The sequence below is a fragment of the Arachis hypogaea genome, chromosome 6 (genome assembly GCF_003086295.3).
Source record: "Arachis hypogaea cultivar Tifrunner chromosome 6, arahy.Tifrunner.gnm2.J5K5, whole genome shotgun sequence".
Taxonomy (NCBI): domain Eukaryota; kingdom Viridiplantae; phylum Streptophyta; class Magnoliopsida; order Fabales; family Fabaceae; genus Arachis; species Arachis hypogaea.
This window is the reverse complement of record NC_092041.1, coordinates 6,611,778-6,630,917: the sequence shown is the minus strand read 5'-3', so window position 1 is coordinate 6,630,917 and position 19,140 is coordinate 6,611,778. Positions and strand designations below refer to the sequence as shown.

The following is a 19,140-nucleotide window of genomic DNA, read 5'->3' as shown; positions in this document are numbered from 1 at the left end:
AATAGCCTGTTGGGCCTGTCAGGCCGGCCTGAGCCTGTAAATATATATATAGAGTTTTATTATACTAATGAAAAAGCTATTGGAAGGATTTGAACTTGGGCCTTCTATCTTATAAAAATATCTTTATCCACTCAACCATTTATCTCTTTAATTATATATGTGCATTTTTATTTTCTTTATATCTTTAATCTTTGATATTGGAATATCAAAAGTCAATCAAATAAAATATTTCTAAAACCTTTCCCTCCACACTAATAAAGAAATACACATATACACGGTCTTTTTCTTTTCTCTTCTCCACTTTACACGCTCCTACCACTACCAGCTACCAATCTACCATCCTCTTCATCTTGTCTTCCTTTGACTGCAAGTACTTCTTTTTCTTTCTCATGTCATTATTTTTTATTTTGTTATTTTTTATATTTATTGTTATAATATTAATTATTTTTCATCAATTAGGGTTTTATTTTGTCAAAGATCTTCTTTTTAGTTCGATTTTTTTGTTTGTGTTGTGATATTATTTCTACTTTTTTGAACATAAAATTTTATCAATTTTTTTCTTTATTAAAAGGTTCTTACTTTATGCCATTGATATGATGAAAGCCAAAAAAATCATGAGATAATGTTGTCTGTTAATTTTTGTTTAGGCATTATAATAAGTTTTAGAAATGGCTGAATCTGTAACTCCAAGTAATCCATTGGCCAATTCTATTTCTTTAAATGGAGAAGAAATTAATCAGTCAGTACCAACAATACCAACAACAGACACTGGCATTGTACCAACACACACAACAAAAATCATGAGATAATGTTGTCTGTTAATTTTTGTTTAGGCATTATAATAAGCTTTAGAAATGGCTGAATCTGTAACTCCAAGTAATCCATTGGCCAATTCTATTTCTTTAAATGGAGAAGAAATTAATCAGTCAGTACCAACAATACCAACAACAGACACTGGCATTGTACCAACACACAACAACTATTACAAATCAATCAGTCATGGATGAAAATGGTAGTAATGAAACTGTTGTTACAAAAAAAGAAGAAAACTTCACCAATTTGGAATGATTTTGATCAAGTTGAAAGTTCTGAAGGTACAAAAGCTATTTGCAAGTATTGCAAATCAATGTTTTCTTATGCTGGAAAAGGAGCTAGTACTTCACATTTATGGAGGCATTTTAGTAGTTGCTTACAAAAGAGATTGCATGTTGCTGCACAAAAGAAGCAACCATTGATTCCATTTCAACCTTCCAATTCAAGTGTTAATCCCTTTGTGACACCAGGTGCAAGATATTCTCAAGAGAAGATGAGACAAATAATTGCTACAGCAATTATGGTTCATGAGTATCCTTTCAGCATTGTTGAGGATGAAGTTTGGATGTGGGGCTTCTAATATGCCAATTCTGAATTTCATAAAATTTCTCGTAAAACTGCTCGAAGTGATTGCTTGGCAATCTATGAGGCTGAAAAAAAACAATTGAAGGCTTTGTTACTAGGTGTTAGGAACATAAGTTTGACAACTGACATGTGGAGATCAAGCCATCAAATTGTTGAATATATGGTTATCACATGTCACTTTATTGATGCAGGATGGAATCTTTAAAAAAGGGTTTTGAGTTTTGTTCAGGTACTTGCTCCTAGACGTGGCATTGATGTTGCGGATGCCATTTTCAAGTGTTTGAAGACTTGGGGAATTGAAAATAAAGTCCTCTCAGTATCTGTTACAATGCTTCTTATAATGATTCATGTCTAAGGGCTCTTAAGGATACTATTTCAGATAACAACTCATTACCTGTTGGTGGTAGTTTGTTTCATGTTAGGTGCTGTGCACACATTCTGAATTTGTTGGTACAAGATGGGCTAGGTAAAATTAAAGGTATTATTCATAAAGTTAGTGAGAGTGTTAAGTATGTCAATTTTAATGATTCAAGATTTAAAACATTTGTTGAGATTGCTGAAAACAAGCGTTTGAAGGAGAAAAAACTCATCATTGATTGTCCCACAAGATGGAATTCTACTTACAACATGTTATCTGTGGCTTTGAAGTTTAAATCTGTGTTTCCTGTGCATAAGGAAAGAGAACCTCACTACAATTACGAACCATCATCAAAGGATTGGAGAAAAATTGAGAAGATTTGCAAACTTTTAAAAATTTTTAATCTTGCTACTCATGTCATTTCTGGTAGTGAGTATCCTACTGCAAACTTGTACCTTCCTGAAGTTTGGAGAGTGAAACAAGTAATTGATGATGCTATTGAAGATAGAGATTCCTTCATGAGAGAAATGGCAACCTCAATGAAAGAAAAGTTTGACAAATATTGGAGAGAATGCAATATGGTAATGTCTCTTGCTTGTGTTTTGGATCCTAGGTGCAAATTACATGTTATTAAATTCTGTTTTCCTTTAATTTACAAACCTGAACATATGGCTGCTGAAAATATTGAAAAAGTGAAGAATACATTGCAAGAAATGTATGATGAATATGCTGAAAAATATCATGGTGAGACAATAACAAATGGAGTTAACACTAATAATCTAGTTGCTTCTTCTAACGTGGTTAGTTCTGAATTTAGTGGAATTGATGAAATGTTGAATATAGTTCGAGAAAAAGAAGCCATTCATCTAACTAAATCAGAATTAGAAGTTTATCTTGATGAGAGTGCTTACATTCCTGAAGGTAATTCTAAGTCTTTTAATGCTTTGGAGTGGTGGAAAAACAATAGCTTGAAATTCAAGGTTTTATCTAAAATGGCAGCGGACATATTAGCAATTCCTGTCTCAACGGTGGCTTTAGAGTCTTCATTTAGTGCTGGAGGAAGAATTATTGATGAATATCGTTCTCGACTAAATCAAGAATCCATTGAAGCTCTCATTTGTGGAAGAGATTGGCTTCGGAACAAGTATGGTTTGAAGAAAAAACCAAAGGTAAAAATTAACTTTCTAATATTTCTCTTTTTGACTAAGTATCTATGTTATAGAAAATATTTTCTGTTTTTAAATGTGAAAACATTGATATTGGTATGATGTGAGTAGTTAGAATAATAAAGTTGAATTTTCATGATATATAAATGAAGTATCATATCACTTATATTAAGATTATGACCACAATTTTATTTTGAACATTCTCTTTTATACCAATAAAAAAGTATTTGTTGCATTTATATTATTTAAAAATCTAATGATATGTGTATGTTTTCTTTTTTCTTTCAAGGTGTTGGAACAGGAAGATTAAATCACTTGCAAGCTTGGAGGATTAATCGATTAATTGTCCAACATTTTCTTTACTGTATTTTGATTTAAGTAGTTATTAGTTTTTATTTGATGTTATATTTAGCTAGTTTGTTACAACTCGTGATATTGATGAACTCTTTTTCTTTTGATATGTTACATATTTTGGAAGTAGTCGAGTGGGAATATATTCATATATATTATCTTTTTTTTAATTAATAATAGTTATTTATTGATATTTTGTCTTTATTTTGTATCAATATTATTCATAAATTTATTATTTTATATTTTATAATTTTAAAAATTAAATTATATCTTAAATTTAATTATTATTAAAAAAAGGCCTATTAACAGGCTTCAGGCTAGGCCAGATTTAACAACAGGCCAGACTCGATACTCATTAAAAAGCCTATACCAGGCTACAGGCCAGGCTAAGGCCAACATACTCTATTACAGGCCTGGCCTGTTTTCACCCCTAGGAAAAAGGCAAAGAGTGAGGTTTGTATGAAAAAGTCATAGAGCAGAAAAAGGCAGAGTGTGCAAAATTAAAAGAAAAAGTCATATATGTCCTTGTAGGTCCTTTGTACATATGTGTTGTGTTTCATGATTCTGTGGAAATTCCCTTGCAAGTTGGGTTATCACTTAGCAGTTGAAAGCTTGGTAGTGACCAAGTCAATAAGTTCAGTCTTTGGGATTAGATTCTGGACTTGTCCCGGATAGGAATTGTAGTTCCTAGAGAGAATTGGTGTCTGTAATCAAAGATGATTATAGTGAAACTCCATCATTGTTGTAATGGAGACTGGATGTAGGCTGCATTGCACTTAGCAGCTGAACCAGGATATATATTGGTGTGATTTTCTCTCTCTTCTACTCCATTTCTGTTTCTGCTGTATAGAAGACAAAACTGAAAAATATCTCCTGGCTGGTCACGAGACAAAACGAAAAAGTCTCTTGACTAGACACGAGACAAAAACAAGAAAGATCTCCTCAAGTATTTTAAAGAACAGCAAAAGTTCCTAAGCGAAAAATGGGCTAAGATTCAACCCCCCTTCTCTTAGCCACTGATAAACCATCAAAGAGCTTTCTTGTGGGATTTTCTCAACTTCTTCGACGATGACAGCAATGAAAAGTACTATCCTCAAACATAGTACACTCTATTCGTGAGTCCAGGGAGGTTCGAAAGGAGGAGGGAATCTCAATTTGGAAGATGAAGATTACAAGCACGAGGTCATCAAGAAAATCCACAGCGATCACAAGTTCATCGACGCTCCTGCTTCTGATCTGTATCTGCATCTACAGCTTGAGCAAGAGCTTAACAATTGGACTTTCGAATTCTCTAGCTGGATAAGTGCCCAAAAAGATTATGTGAGAGCATTGAATAATTGATTGATGAAATGTCTACTATACAAACCAGAAGAAATATCTGATGGCATAGTTTCCTTTTTGTTATATGTAACTGGTGGTCAAAGAAGAGAAGACAAGAATTTGAAGATAAAAATTTTATAATGGAGGATGGACTGATTTTGATATTATTAAATAATTCTAGGTACCAATTTGAATCACATTTAATTTTTGTACACATTTATATACAGCTAGACGTTTCATGTCATTGATATTTAGATGATACTTCTTTAAGGGATTAATAAAGATATATGTTTTGGAATTTTAGAAATTTAATTGGTTATTTATTAAAATGGAGAACTAAATTGAGTAATAATTTAAAATTTATGAACTATTTTAGACATTTATTCTATATTTTTATATTAGTCTCCCTCTGGAAACTATTCTAACTCCAACCCTATGGATGACACCATTATATTATTGCACCAACTTCATCATGCGATGTACAGAAGCTTCAGATCAAGGTTAACACTTATGAATCAAGACTCAAATTTGAATATTGATCAAGACCTTGAAATGTATAAGAGTATTATGATTATAATTAATCATTAATTCACACACACACAAAAAATGAGGAGACTTTAATTAATTAACATGTGCTAGAGTATATGTTAGGTTATCATTTGAGTTTTTTTATGAAAAATATGTAAAGTTTAAGTTTCTAACATATTTGTTATGTATTTATTAAAATAAAAAATTTAAATTTTTTTACAAATAATAATCTTAATATGTGTTTTAAGACACATTTTAGTTATTGTCTCAAAATAATAAAAATAATAAAGATAAACAAATTTTATAATATGTTTTTAAAAAAATAAAAGATATAATTACCAAATTCAAATGTAATTTTACTTCAAATTAAAATCATTTCAGCAATAACACCACTATCACTACTACTATTATTACCGATTTTTAACTTGGCTTAAATCATTAAAATTAACAACTCCAATTCGATTATCAGTTACACAATTCTATTGTTTTTAATTACTATATATGCTGTATTATACTAGTAATAATTGTTTACTGTCACAAATGAGATTAGTCCAAAATAGTGACTACTAAAAAAAGTCATAGTTATATGGATCGGAACATATTTACCAACACAATATAAGTCATAAAAAATGTAATTATTTTATAAAAATATTTTTATATAAAAATAATATTTTAAAATATTTGATAATTCATATGATCTATTAATTTATAATATCATCTTTACTTAAAAATATTTTTATTAGAATAATCATCTTAAAAAAAGTTTATAAAAATCTAAATTCTAATAAAATGCTACAATTTTCTATTGGAACTATTGTATAGTTTATATAATATAATACCAGTAATAATTGTTATTGCAGTCATAAATATAAGAGTGAATATTTAGTCTGACCTCTGATAAATATTTCAAAAGAATTACGAAGTCTTTGATAAAAAAATATTTAATTTGGTTTTTGATTTTTTTTTAGAATTGATTAGTATTTGTACAAAAAAAAAATTAATTTTTTTAATATAAAAACTAATCAATTCTATAAAAAGATTGAATATTTTTTTTTAAGAATTTCGTTGTCTTTTAAAATAATTGTCAAAAATTGTTTAAATTTTTTTTAAATATAAGAGTAAAATTAGTTTAAAATGGTGACCATTTTTAAAAGTCGCAAGTCGCAACTATATAAACATTTTAGTCAATAAAATTATTCTTGTAATGAATGAATATGGATGTGGCGGTGAAGGATAAAGGCCGTAAATATAGAGAACTTTAAGAAAAACAAAGATGGAGATATCGGGTTAAAAAAAAAAATCAAGATAGAAAGTGATAATTGAGGAAACGGCCGTCGTCGACCCACATGCAGGTTCGTCAGCTAATGATAGCCAATAATTCAGATTTTATTTAAAAAAATTCATATGGCTTCCCATAACCTTTCTTCCACTTTATAATTTTAAAATGAAAGAGATGCATGTCATGAATAACTATAATGAAGAAAAAGTATATTACAGTAATATAGAAGTGTATGTTTCTAGTGTGGAATTTCTCAAAAGAAAAATATAAATAGAGAATGAAAATATTAAATAATATGAATAATAAATATATTGAATGTTTATTTTATTAAATATATAGATGATTATTTTAATATTAAGATTTAGATAATTAATTTAAAAGTATAATATATTTTTATTTAATTAGTAGTTATTTATATTATTCAAGATGACTATTATTTACTTAACAGTCTCCTTTCTCAAATAGGTGAATTGAATTTATTACAAACAACAAAAACATATAATATAAAATTTGGACACTGATTTTTATGTTTAAAAATTAAATATTTTTAAAGTTAAAATCGAATTCGATTGTTGTTTTTAAAAAATAAAAAATTAAAATCAGTCTCTTCAATTTTTGTTTTTAAAAAAATTTAAAATTAAAATCAAAATCTCTGATTTTATATATATTTTTTTGCTTTCCATAGACAATAACAATTTTTAAAAAAATAATTCTATATTAAAAAAAATACCAACTCTTCTAATAATAATAAGGGCTAAGTATGATTTTGGTCCCTAACATAGAGGTTGAAAATTTATTTCGTCCTCGACTTTTTTTTTTTGCTACAAAATAGTCCCAAAAATTTAACTTAGTTTTAAAATTGTCATTCAGACGAAAATACCCTTCCTCCTTCTTCTCCAAAATCCACCGAAAGCAGAACCACCACCACCACCACCCTTACTCTCATCAAATCCCAATAATCAGATTTAAAATTATTCAAATGCAAAAATTAACAATATCAAATTCAACAACAAAATTAACGCACAACAATAATGAAATAAAAAAATAACAAATCAAAATCAGAATAAAAAATAGAATCAGAAGTTGAAGCAAAGCAGAATTGGAAGCAGAAGCAGAAGCAGAAACAGCCAAACGAGGAGCGGAGTCAGATCACAGGCAGCGGGACGGCGGGGCGACGGTGCGGCTTCCCTCCCCCCTTCTTCCCTCCCCTCCTCCCTTGGTTTCTCACTTCATGCTTTCTTTCTTCCCCCGATTCTCTTTCTGCGAAACGGCGAGCGGAGCAATGGCGGATCACAGGCGGCGGGACGGCGTTGCGGCGATGCGGCGGTGTGGCGGTGCGGCGGTGCGGCTTCCCTCCCCACCCCTGGTTTCTCACTTCCCCTTTCTTTCTCCCCCCGATTCTCTTTTTGCGAAACGGCGAGCGGAGCAGTGGCAGATCACAGGCGGCGGGGCGCCGTTGCGGCTTCTCTCCCCCCTTCTTCCCTCCCCTCCCCCCGGTTTCTCGCGCCCCCCGCTTCTTTCTCTCTCCCCATTCTCTTTCTCCTCTCTCATAGCGTTTCTTTCTTTTTTTATTTATTTTATTTTATAATTTTTTTAATGAAGGATAATTTAGTAATAACAAAAATTGGTAAAAAGAACGATTTTAAATAAATTGAAATCTTTGTGACCATTTTATAGCGAAAAAATGTCAGGCATGAAATAAATTTTCAGTCTTTATGTTAGAAACTAAAATCATACTTAACCGTAATAATAATAATGCATGTCACATCATTTTTATCCATATAAAAAATCTCTTTTTTCTTTTTATATTATTTTATAAATTATAATTGTCACGGCCCAGCTCAGCTGGCACCCTGCCTAATTCGACCCGATCGGCCAGTTTGGCGAGTGTCTATATTAAGTGTATATTTAAAATTAGTTACCTGCCTAATAAACTGTGTATATTAAATGTATATTAAAATTAGTTATTAATATTAATTATTAATATAAAATATATATTAAAAATAAATTAAACTATATATATATTTTGATGATTAATTTTAATATAAAAATAATAATTTTTCGTGAAATAATATATGATATGTTGATGGGTTTTGCGTTGTGCTTCACTAGGTCAACAACAATGTTCCCCTTTCTGATTCTTTTGAGTTGCACATTATTCTATTCATTTTTTAAATTTAATAGTGACTTCTTAATAATTAATTAAGCCCTATATTTTATGGATTATGGGAAGGTCTTACAAGAAGCTAAAAGAAAAAGCAATAAGAAAAGTGCACATACATAAGAAAGAGGGGTTTGCATTGCATCACAGCGTTTGTTACCTCCAATTGTGCTTTAGCTTTATAAAAGATTGGTGTATTAATAAGTATTAACATATTTATAAATTTTTTATTTGATAAATATATAGTAATAACTAATGTAATGCAGTTCATTAAATATTTTTTAGTTTATATAAAAAGTTATGAACTACTCAAATCATACAAATAACAAAATAATTTTTTATAAATTATATTAATAAAAAATTTTAAAAAAATAAAATTCGTATATCAATTTTCTTCTAATTTTCACTTTCATTTTCATTATAATGAATATTAAAAATACTATTTATATATATTAAAATTAGTTATTATATATTTATATATAAATATATATTTTTTAATTTATTTTTAATTTATATTTTATATTTTAATATATATTTTATATAAATAACTTATTTTAATTATTAATTCTAGTGTACACATAGTATAAATAAATACATTAATATATACATAATGACATACATGAGTAAGCTAAAGTTTAATGCTTTAATTTGTTCGTTCCCTTTCTTTTTCTTTTCTTCTTTTTTCCGTTTTTCTTTTTGGCTTTTGATTATTTAAAATTAAGAAGCTAATCAAAACAGAACATTTTATTTCTCGGTTTAATTAGTTGTCACATGGGGCATTCCGCGTAGATAGATCATATAATTTTCCTTTTCATCAATTCTCTAATATAGAAAATAAACATTGATAATGATATAAATATATAATTTAGCCAAATCAGTAATAAGTAGCATTGTCATCGCAAATTCATAATTGAGTAAGCAAAACTTTTATTAATTATCTCTGTTACAAGATGATTATTAATGAGTAAAACGTTTTGGTCAATGGGCTTTTATTTGCACCGTGGTAGTTTGATCACAAAAATATAATAATACATTAATACCTGTCCTATTAACAACTTTTAACCGACAAATACAACAATCCATAAGATAAGATATGGATGCTTCCGCGATTATGTTTCATTCTTTTGTCAAAAACATTTTTCAGTTAAAATAAAATAATATCTTTTATAATCATAAAATTACTTATTTTAAAAATTTAAATTGATAAAAAAATAATATAAATATTATATTTCCAACATTTTATAAATAAAATCTTTTTGAGTTTATTTATTTTTCGTATAAACTTTTTTTTTGTTTGTCTTTTGAATATAAAGTTCTGATACCATATCATAAAATTATTTATTTTAAAAGATAAAACTGTTAAAAAGAGACAACATAAATTATTATATCTCTAATATCTACATGGATTAATCTCTACATACAAGTGTTTTGCGCTTATAAGCTTTACAAGCTTAAAGAGAACAAAATCCTTAAAAGCACTGCTTATGTTACGTGTCTCTTTAACAGACTTTTAAATTAATCCAAATCAATTAACGCGTGAATATATAATTTCCATTTTTCAAAAGATTTTGTTTCCTTTTTTAAGTTTTTTGACAAATTTGTTCGATCTCCTTCGTGCATTCTCTCTTTACCTTTGATCTCCTTCTGTTTTTTTCGATTTTCATGATTTCTGAAATCAAGTTTTGAAATTATTTTAAAGATAATGGAACTTCAGAAACACACCCAAACGATTACAGAAATACATCCAAAGGATTACAGAAATACACCCAAACGGTTACAGAAATAAACCAAACAATTACAGAAATACACCCAAAGTATTTAAGAAATACACCCAATATCAAGGGGAGACAGTATATTTCTTCTTGAAATCTTTTAATGTTTTGCTGGTTAAGGATGAGACACATGGTAGAGACAATTTAGAAAAAAAACTAGAAGAACACTAAAATAGTACCATGAATAATGTTTTTTCGTTTTTTCTGTCGCTTGAATCTTGATGGTTTGCGTTTTGATCGAAGAAGAAGAGGAAGTGTGCGGCATAATGAACGTATTGTAAGCGCGTGCGTTGGACGCTCAATTTAAAGAAGTGGTGCGCGTGTTTTTTTCTTAGACTTGGGTCAACTTGTATAGCTTGTAAGCCAAAAAAGTTTATATGTGTACCAGACCTCTATTTACATATATACTTATATAAATTTTTACAAATATTTTTTTTAAGGATCCCGCTAGGGAGACAATGGACTATTTGTACAATGTGTACAATGGGCTATTGAGTTACAAAATGAACATCCCCTATACTATCTAGAATAACCATCCGAGTACTAGTGATAACAAGTATCTTCCCAAAAATTTAATTTGATTTTGGAATTCACTAAGGTTCGAATTCTTGACCTTTCAAATCTAGCGCTCTAACACCATGCAAGATACCACTCATCCCAAAAGTTTCAACTAATTAAAAAGGTAACACTAATAATTATATCTCTAATACTCTCTAAACCTCCATTATACACATTATATAAATATTTCATTGGCTCCTCATACTTTTTTTTTTAATTACTGTTATAAGTTTTCTCAGAATCTTACAAGAGTAGCGTCTCAGAAAAATTAATTTATACCTTTCGGTTAATAAATTTTATTCATATATTTACCTATTTAACTGTGTTCACTTGTATAAGTCTATATATTATAAGATTAATTCATTATTTTTCTTCATCTTACAAGCATTTAACAGTTTCAAATTTGAATAAGATTTAACGCTAATTAATCAAAGAAGTACTAGCAAGGAAATTTAGTCATATGTTAAAAGAAATGTTGCACATGTGTCATGACCATACATGCCGGTGGGATGGTTGTGAAGTTAATGACATTAATAAACTGATTGACAAATTATTATTATTAAGTGATGAATCAACTAATGCGCCCAAATTGTTAGTTGTCCACAATTAAAGCTTTCCTTAATAACGTGGTAGTTTAATTATTATTGATAAAAATGATAGTACTATAGCTAGCTAGATTAACCCTATCTATAATGATATTTCAAAAACGGTTAGGGCATGATAATAAGTAACAGAAAATTTTCCATACCTTGCATCTATCGGCTACTATGTGTGTGTGTCAACTTAACCAATTTGGTCACATATTATTTTGAATAATTTAGTAGCATTAATTATTATTACTTCATATAGTAACAAAGCTTTAATAATCATTTAACCGCATTTAGACAATAAAAGACTTGCATTGCTGACCCAAGCTATCACCTTAGGGGTGTGGTGTTCATTCGGTTCGAAATCTGGTGCGAATTCAAAATAGTAAAAATTCAGGTGCAGTTGACTTCATGTGAAGTTGATAGTTGAGAGCCATTAGATGAAATCATCTAACATCTAACAGCTTTTAGCTATCAACTTCACGTGAAATCGATTGCATCTAAGTTTCCACCATTCAAAATATATTTTGTATATTTTATAATAAAATTAAAAATAAAATAATATATTTTATGGAGGTTCAAATCTAATATCTCAAAAAAAAAAAAACATAATCACTAAAGATGTGTATGAATCAGAATGAATTGAATTTTGTTACTCCAAAATAAATTAGGATAAATTGAGTTGACTAGACATGTAATTAATATATATAATTTTATAAATTTTATATAACAAATTAATAAATATTATATATATTTATATCAAAATAAACTATTTTAAAAGTAAAATATTATTATTATATAATATAAAAACTATTATTTGAAAAGACAAATAACAACCTAAGAAGTAAAAAGGTACTACATTAATTGTCCAAGAAAATAATGAAAATTATTATATTGTGCATTATTTGTTTTTGGATTAAAAGAAAGAAAAAAGGAGAAGAAATATATGGTTGTTTGTTTCCACGTAATGATGGAACTTTTCAAAGAAATAATGACATGGATGAATTTTGCACATAAAGGTCGAAGAGTAAAGAATACATAGAATCCCACTTTATTTTTCTTCTTCCTCTTTTATTATTTCTCTCAGGACACGAGTTTCAGCACTAAGCACTAACCAAAGCGGAGTATTCCAATTCCGCTTTTCACAGACATGAAGAATGGCCAGAAATTCTTGTGTCTGCTACTCTGGCTAGTAACATATAATTTGAATTTTTACGTTTTATAATAACTCATTTGAATGAATGAATATTGGATGCTTCAGTTAGAAGCATATAGTATGGATTATTTGATTTTATAATATGAATGAAAATTGATGGTCCACCATCCTTATAAGAGACATGAATGTACTACTGTTTATTAACCCCATTCTCACACAAAATGAACCTTCCCTAATTTAATTTCACCGGTTCCAATTTTACTATGAGATTAAATGATTAATTAGTATAAGGAGGGTCATTGACTAAGACTTATTTTGATGGGTCCATACTCCATAGTTATATTATTTATTTCAACTCCTTTTCTTAGCTGCCACTTTCATTTTCTTTGCCTTCACTTCATTCATAGTTGAAGGAATAATAATGGGAAGACACTCTTGCTGTTACAAGCAGAAGCTTCGGAAGGGTCTATGGTCTCCTGAAGAGGATGAAAAGCTTCTCAGGCATATCACTAAGTACGGTCATGGATGTTGGAGCTCTGTTCCTAAGCAAGCAGGTTAGTAGTAGTTAGTACTCATAATATGATACATAATACATGTTGTTAAGGTTTGTTGTTAATGTTGTTGTTGTTGGTGATAGGTTTGCAGAGGTGTGGTAAGAGTTGCAGGCTTAGGTGGATTAATTACTTAAGGCCTGATTTAAAGAGAGGTACATTTTCTCAGGAGGAAGAAAATCTCATCATTGAACTTCATGCTGTGTTAGGGAATAGGTAATAATTGTGACTAAATTTACAACAATTTATATCTCCTGAGTCCTTGTTTCTTTTCTGTTAATTTGTTGTGTTCCATGCATGTATCAGATGGTCTCAGATTGCGGCGCAGCTTCCGGGGAGGACAGACAATGAAATCAAGAATCTGTGGAATTCATGCTTGAAGAAGAAGCTGAGGCAAAGAGGCATAGACCCTGTTACACACAAGCCATTATCTGAGATAGAGAATGGATTGTCAGAGGAGAAAGAGAAAGCATTGTCCAATGATAATGAATTGAACTTGTTGAGATCAGAGAGTTCCAATAAGTCTGATGGAGCTTCTTCCTATGATCATCAACAACAACAACAACAACAAGGATTTGTTCCAACAACAACAGAGATGGAAGGTTCTTCTTCCACTAACAAGGACATGTTCCTTGACACTACAAGGTTCATGGCTAACACTTGCTCAGATTTTATGGGGAACTACAACATGAGTTATGCATCATCATCTTCCAATGTCACTGTCACCGACAACAACAATTGGTTCACACAAACATCAAGGCCTTCTTTTGATATCAACTCAGATTTCCTACCTGCTTCCTTTTGCTACAAGCCAGAATCTCTCAAGAACACCAACATGCTTTCTTCTTCTTCTTCTTCATGGGGATTGATCACAGATTGCAGCATGGAAGAAGCAGAAGAGGCAAAGTGGTCTGACTATCTTCACAATCAAATGTTGATGCTTGCAGCTGTTCAGAACAACAACAACAACAACAACCAAGCTTCTTTATGCAATGAGATAAAGCCTCTTCCTTCAACCACCACAGTAACACCACCACCACCACCACATTTGGTTCCTGATACTTTAGGAGCTATCATGTTACCTCATTCTAAGAATCAACATCACCATACATCACAAACTTCTTCTACCACCACCTTTTCCAAGGATATCCAGAACCTAACAGCAGCCTTTGGACATATATAATCATATCACTCTCCTCTCCTCTTCTTAATTTTACACAAACACACAGAAAAAGAAAAAGAAGATTCCATTGGGTTGGTGTTTAATTTCTTAGTACAGGTTTGTGTGTGCAACCACAGATTTTTGGATTTGTACATAGGTTCTGTCACAAAACAAAAAAAGAAAGAACATTTCTTTCTTATCTTTCACCCTCTTCTTCAACTTGGTAATATTTGTGAGCCAAAACCAATTTGTCTTTCTTTCTTTCTTTTTTAACTTGTGGGGTGGTGTGGGTAGAAATTTGAGGAATAAGGATTGCTCTGCTTCTTCTTTCTACTCTTTTGTTTTCATACACTGTAAGTGCATTATTATATATATATTACAATGCTTCATTTCCATATCTATGCCATCACAAATGTTTATTGGTGCAAGGCAAGTTCAGTTTTTTTCCATTCTTTGGGACAGATATTAGTTATTTTTGCTCATAGAATTTTTCTTTCTTTCTGTTTTTTTTTTTTTTTTTTTTTAACTGTGTCTCTATGTGATATTTTTATCTTATCACTAACACACCTGACTTTGATCCTACTGAAAATGAAACTAAAAACTAAACTTTTGCTGCCAATCATTTTCATCACACAAGAATAATTTATTCATGGCAATAATAGCCTTCCCACTTTCCCTTCTATGCAAGTTTCTTGCTGTTACATACATTACATGCTTCTCTTCTTGATGAAATTAAAAATGATATGCATAAGGATTAAAACTTTAGAAAATAAGATGTCCCCAGAGATAAATAAAGCTTAAGTTTTTGGGACGAGTGGTTTCATGACATGATATCAAAGTTTTATATCTGTTTAGTGAACTCCGAAAATAATCAAGTAAACTCATAAAGAGACTCTTGCTTGAAAGAGAGTGTAAGAGATATGACTGTTTACGTTTAACTTTTTTTATCAATTTAAATTTTTGGGACGAGTGATTTTATGGCAAGAATTAAGGTGAAAGGAGTGTGAGAAAGCATTGACATGAACATGTGCGTGAGAGTTAAGTGGCAGAGGTAGAGACCACATCAAATGAAAATTGAAAGAAAAACTCAAAGTTGCTGAATTACGGTCCGTACAATAAGACAAGGACCCTTAATGGAATGAGGACCATACGTGCATATCTACCCCTCTTTCCCTCGTCTTCTAGCTCACACAATAATAAAACATTATCTTGAATTCAAATAAGTAAGTAACCCCATTGCAAACAGGAGAAGAAGAAAGAAACTTCCTCCATTGTATTCTGTATCATACATACTTAGTTTCATAAAGTGCTTTATTATGGTTCCCTTGGACTCATCCTTGCCACAGGTGGCTACATCAAAAACAATAAATATCGCTTTGGATCTTTCCTTCACCCATTTTAATTATATCATACTCAACACTTTATCTTTGCTTCCTTCGTCTATATTAAAATTTTTTTGTAATAATTAACAAAAACAAAATAATGAAATTAATGTATTATTCTCAAACTATGATGCCAAATATTATTCAAAAAATAATTCATCTAATACCTAGTTAACTTAGAATGTCGGAAAAAAGACTATTATAAACAGTAAAAACCAAAAAAATCAAAAGGGAATTTTATGAATGACTTGAGCATTATTAAGCTTAGTATTATTTAATTAGTTTAGAGGAAGATACGCGTGGATGATTGAAATCCAGCAACATTATCTGGTGAGAGTATAAGGCAATTCAAATGTTGAAGGGCAAGTAAAAAATGTTATATTTATGAAAAAAAAAATTAATTTTTAAAATAATTATTATATATTTTAAAATATATTTTATATTATAATATATATTTTATTTGAGTGTCTAATTTTTTTATATACACATAATTTGAATTGGTTAAACGTTATGTTTCATGTTTAATTATTAAGAGCAATAGTATATGCACTAAATTTAATTTTTTATTTTTGATATTCAAGTGGTCACGATGTTTTTTTGAAATCGTTTAATCAGAGGAGTAGAAATCAGATCATCTAAAATAAATTTATTAGATTAGGGTATTATTCTCAAATGAATTTACTAGATTAGAGATTAGTGTTGACTTACCTGAAAATACTCAAGAATTTTCCCGTAATTACCTAAAAAAAAATTATTACGAGATCAAATGCAAGTTTCATGAAATAAGCACAGTACGTTAATATTATATATTATGATGATGGATATGTTTTTGGTAAAATTCTCTGAGTGAGTGAAAGATAAACCGTACTTCAATCCAAGCCAGACAAGTACTTCAAATTGGAGTTAACGGGCAGGTGAACTTTGAAAATCAACAATGAACACCACTCCAATTATTGCTTTACATCAATGCAAATTAAAATTTAGATAATCAATAGGAGCCAATATTTCATTTTCCAAATACGCCAATTTTAGAGTTACGTAACAATACGTCAAACACGATGTTATTACGTTGAATTGAACCCAGCAGAAGAAAAGTTCTGTACGAAGAATTAATTAAGGAGGAGAAAAGAAATTCCTGTGCGCGATTGTGTTATATAACATCACAACATAATTGGATTAAGACTTTTAATTTATATACTATTATAAAATTTTAAGAAACATAATTTAATTTTAATGCATTATTAATGTAAAATAATTTTATATGTACATTTAATGATATAATATCACATTATGTAAGTAAAATACCCACAACTTATTGGCCCTAAGATCACTCACTCATATAAATGACACTATCATATTTTTCATCTCTCAAACTCACTAACACTCATAAAACAAGGGAGAGAATTTTCACATTTCAAAACATACACATTTCATTATGGAACACACAAAATACATAAGGCATATATGCCTTTATATAGGCAAAGTTTCATACTAAAAGTTCATGATTCTACTAACTTCTTAATACACATACTTATCCAACTTTGCTTCTTCCTTTGACTATTCAAATAAGTAATTTCTAGCACATCTTGAAAATTCTTCATTAAGCTTAGTCATCAATCTTGAACCTTTCAATGCACTTCATGATTCTTCTAGTATGGAGGTGATGAGTGCAACTTCCTTTCAATTCCAATTCAATTTGATTTTGAACTTCTTCATTGTTGTAGAATGTTGTAGTTATACTACTCTCTTGAATGTTCTTGGTTATTCTCCAAATTTCCAACATCTTCTAGTAAATTAATGATTATTGTTTTCAATTCAAACTTTACTTCTTCAATTCTTTAACCATGTTTCATGAAGCTTCTAGTCCATGCAAGTTGATTTAAAATTTTAATCAACATTGCCTCCCTTAAATCAAACTTGCAGAATTAAGCATCTTCTTCAATTTGTAAAATAACTCGATCTTCAATGGCTTTGTAAATATATCAGCAACTTGTTCTTCAGTTGGACAATACTCGATCACTGATTTTTGTTTGTATCCTTTTGCAACTAATATTGCTTTGAAACAATCAACTTCACCACTGGGTTTGTACTTAGTCTTGTGAATCCACTTTACTCCAATCGGCTTCTTATCTGCTGGTAAATCTGTCAGCTCCCATGTGTCATTCTTTTCAATGGCATGAATCTCCTCATCCATTGCTTTCTTCCAATTGTTGTCTTTAAAAGCTTCTTCAAAGTTCAACGGCTCACAATCTGAAAATAGAGCAAAATTTATGATTTCTTCATCGGACGGATCATTGTCATTGCCAACTTCATAATCTGCTAATCTAGCAGGTAGTCTCCGCTCTCTTTGAGGTCTTCTAGATGATTCAGGTTGTTCGGTTGCATCTGGTTGTCTTTCTTCTTCATCATCACATGTATTTGAAATTACAATCGACTGCTTTTCTATCTTTGTATTCCAGTCCCACATGACTTTCTCGTCAAACGTCACGTCTCTGCTGATGATTACTTTCTTTGTTTCTGGATTGTACAACTTGTATGCTTTTGAGTCTGTGCTATAGCCAATAAAGATACACTTCTCGCCTTTGTCATCTAACTTCTTCCTTAATTGATCTGGTACGTGGGCATAAGCAATACACCCAAAGACTCTGAAATGATGAATGGAAGGCCGCTTTCCACTCCAAGCTTCCTCTGGAGTTTTATCACGAACACTTTTTGTTGGACACCTGTTTAAAATATGAACTGCTGTTGCGACTGCTTCTGCCCAAAACCCTTTAGGCATTTGTTTTGACTTGAACATGCATCTGACCATATCCATGATGGTTCTATTCTTTCTTTCAGCCACTCCATTTTGTTGAGGAGTGTATCTAGTTGTTAGTTGGTGTTGAATTCCATGTTGCTTAAAGTATTCTGAACATGTAAGATATTCTGTTCCTCTGTCTGTTCTGAGAATTTTGATTTTACAACCACTTTGTTTTTCGACAAACGCCTTGAATGTCTTAAAGACATCACATGCTTCTGATTTCTGCTTCAGAAAGTATACCCATGTATATCTACTAAAATCATCAATAAAAGTGATAAAGTACTTGCTACCACCATTACTTGGAACTTCTACAGAACAGAGATCTGAATGCACAATTTCAAGTAATCTTCTAGCTCTCCATGACTTTCCTGTAGGGAATGGATCTCTGTGCTTCTTTCCCAGTTGACAAATCTCACAAATACAATTGGGAATATGAATCCGTGGTAGGCCAGAAACAAGTCCTTTTCTTGACAGGTAGTTTAGGCCAGAAAAATGAAAGTGCCCAAACCGCATATGCCACAACCAGTTATCATCAAGTATCACAGAACTCATGCAAGAGGGATTAACATGTTGAATTTTTAACGGAAACATTCTGTTTGAGGTCATCTTTG

The 19,140-nt window shown here is 30.4% G+C and overlaps 2 protein-coding genes across 2 annotated transcripts; both read left to right on the top strand.

Annotated features, from left to right (window-relative positions):
- The first annotated feature begins 1,009 nt into the window (after positions 1-1,009).
- On the top strand, positions 1,010-4,614 carry LOC112805221 (zinc finger BED domain-containing protein RICESLEEPER 2-like). Its single transcript, XM_025847624.1, has 3 exons — positions 1,010-1,380; positions 1,755-2,925; positions 4,399-4,614. The coding sequence occupies exons 1-3, from the start codon at positions 1,010-1,012 to the stop codon at positions 4,612-4,614; spliced, it is 1,758 nt and encodes a 585-aa protein (XP_025703409.1).
- Positions 4,615-12,424: 7,810 nt separating this feature from the next.
- Positions 12,425-14,742, top strand: LOC112695652 (uncharacterized). The gene is made up of 3 exons (XM_025748080.3): positions 12,425-13,188; positions 13,272-13,401; positions 13,492-14,742. The coding sequence occupies exons 1-3, from the start codon at positions 13,056-13,058 to the stop codon at positions 14,366-14,368; spliced, it is 1,140 nt and encodes a 379-aa protein (XP_025603865.1). The 5' UTR covers positions 12,425-13,055; the 3' UTR covers positions 14,369-14,742.
- Positions 14,743-19,140: the final 4,398 nt, after the last annotated feature.

What these genes read in the sequence shown, in the direction of transcription:
- LOC112805221 (XM_025847624.1), top strand. Translation starts at nt 1,010, where the DNA reads ATGGTAGTAATGAAACTGTTGTTACAAAAAAAGAAGAAAACTTCACCA. An exon ending in GTTGAGGATGAAGTTTGGAT is followed by an intron (nt 1,381 to 1,754) that starts GTGGGGCTTCTA and finishes TTCATGTCTAAG; the next exon opens with GGCTCTTAAGGATACTATTT. An exon ending in GTTTGAAGAAAAAACCAAAG is followed by an intron (nt 2,926 to 4,398) that starts GTAAAAATTAAC and finishes TCGTGAGTCCAG; the next exon opens with GGAGGTTCGAAAGGAGGAGG.
- LOC112695652 (XM_025748080.3), top strand. Translation starts at nt 13,056, where the DNA reads ATGGGAAGACACTCTTGCTGTTACAAGCAGAAGCTTCGGAAGGGTCTA. An exon ending in CTCTGTTCCTAAGCAAGCAG is followed by an intron (nt 13,189 to 13,271) that starts GTTAGTAGTAGT and finishes TGTTGGTGATAG; the next exon opens with GTTTGCAGAGGTGTGGTAAG. An exon ending in CATGCTGTGTTAGGGAATAG is followed by an intron (nt 13,402 to 13,491) that starts GTAATAATTGTG and finishes TGCATGTATCAG; the next exon opens with ATGGTCTCAGATTGCGGCGC.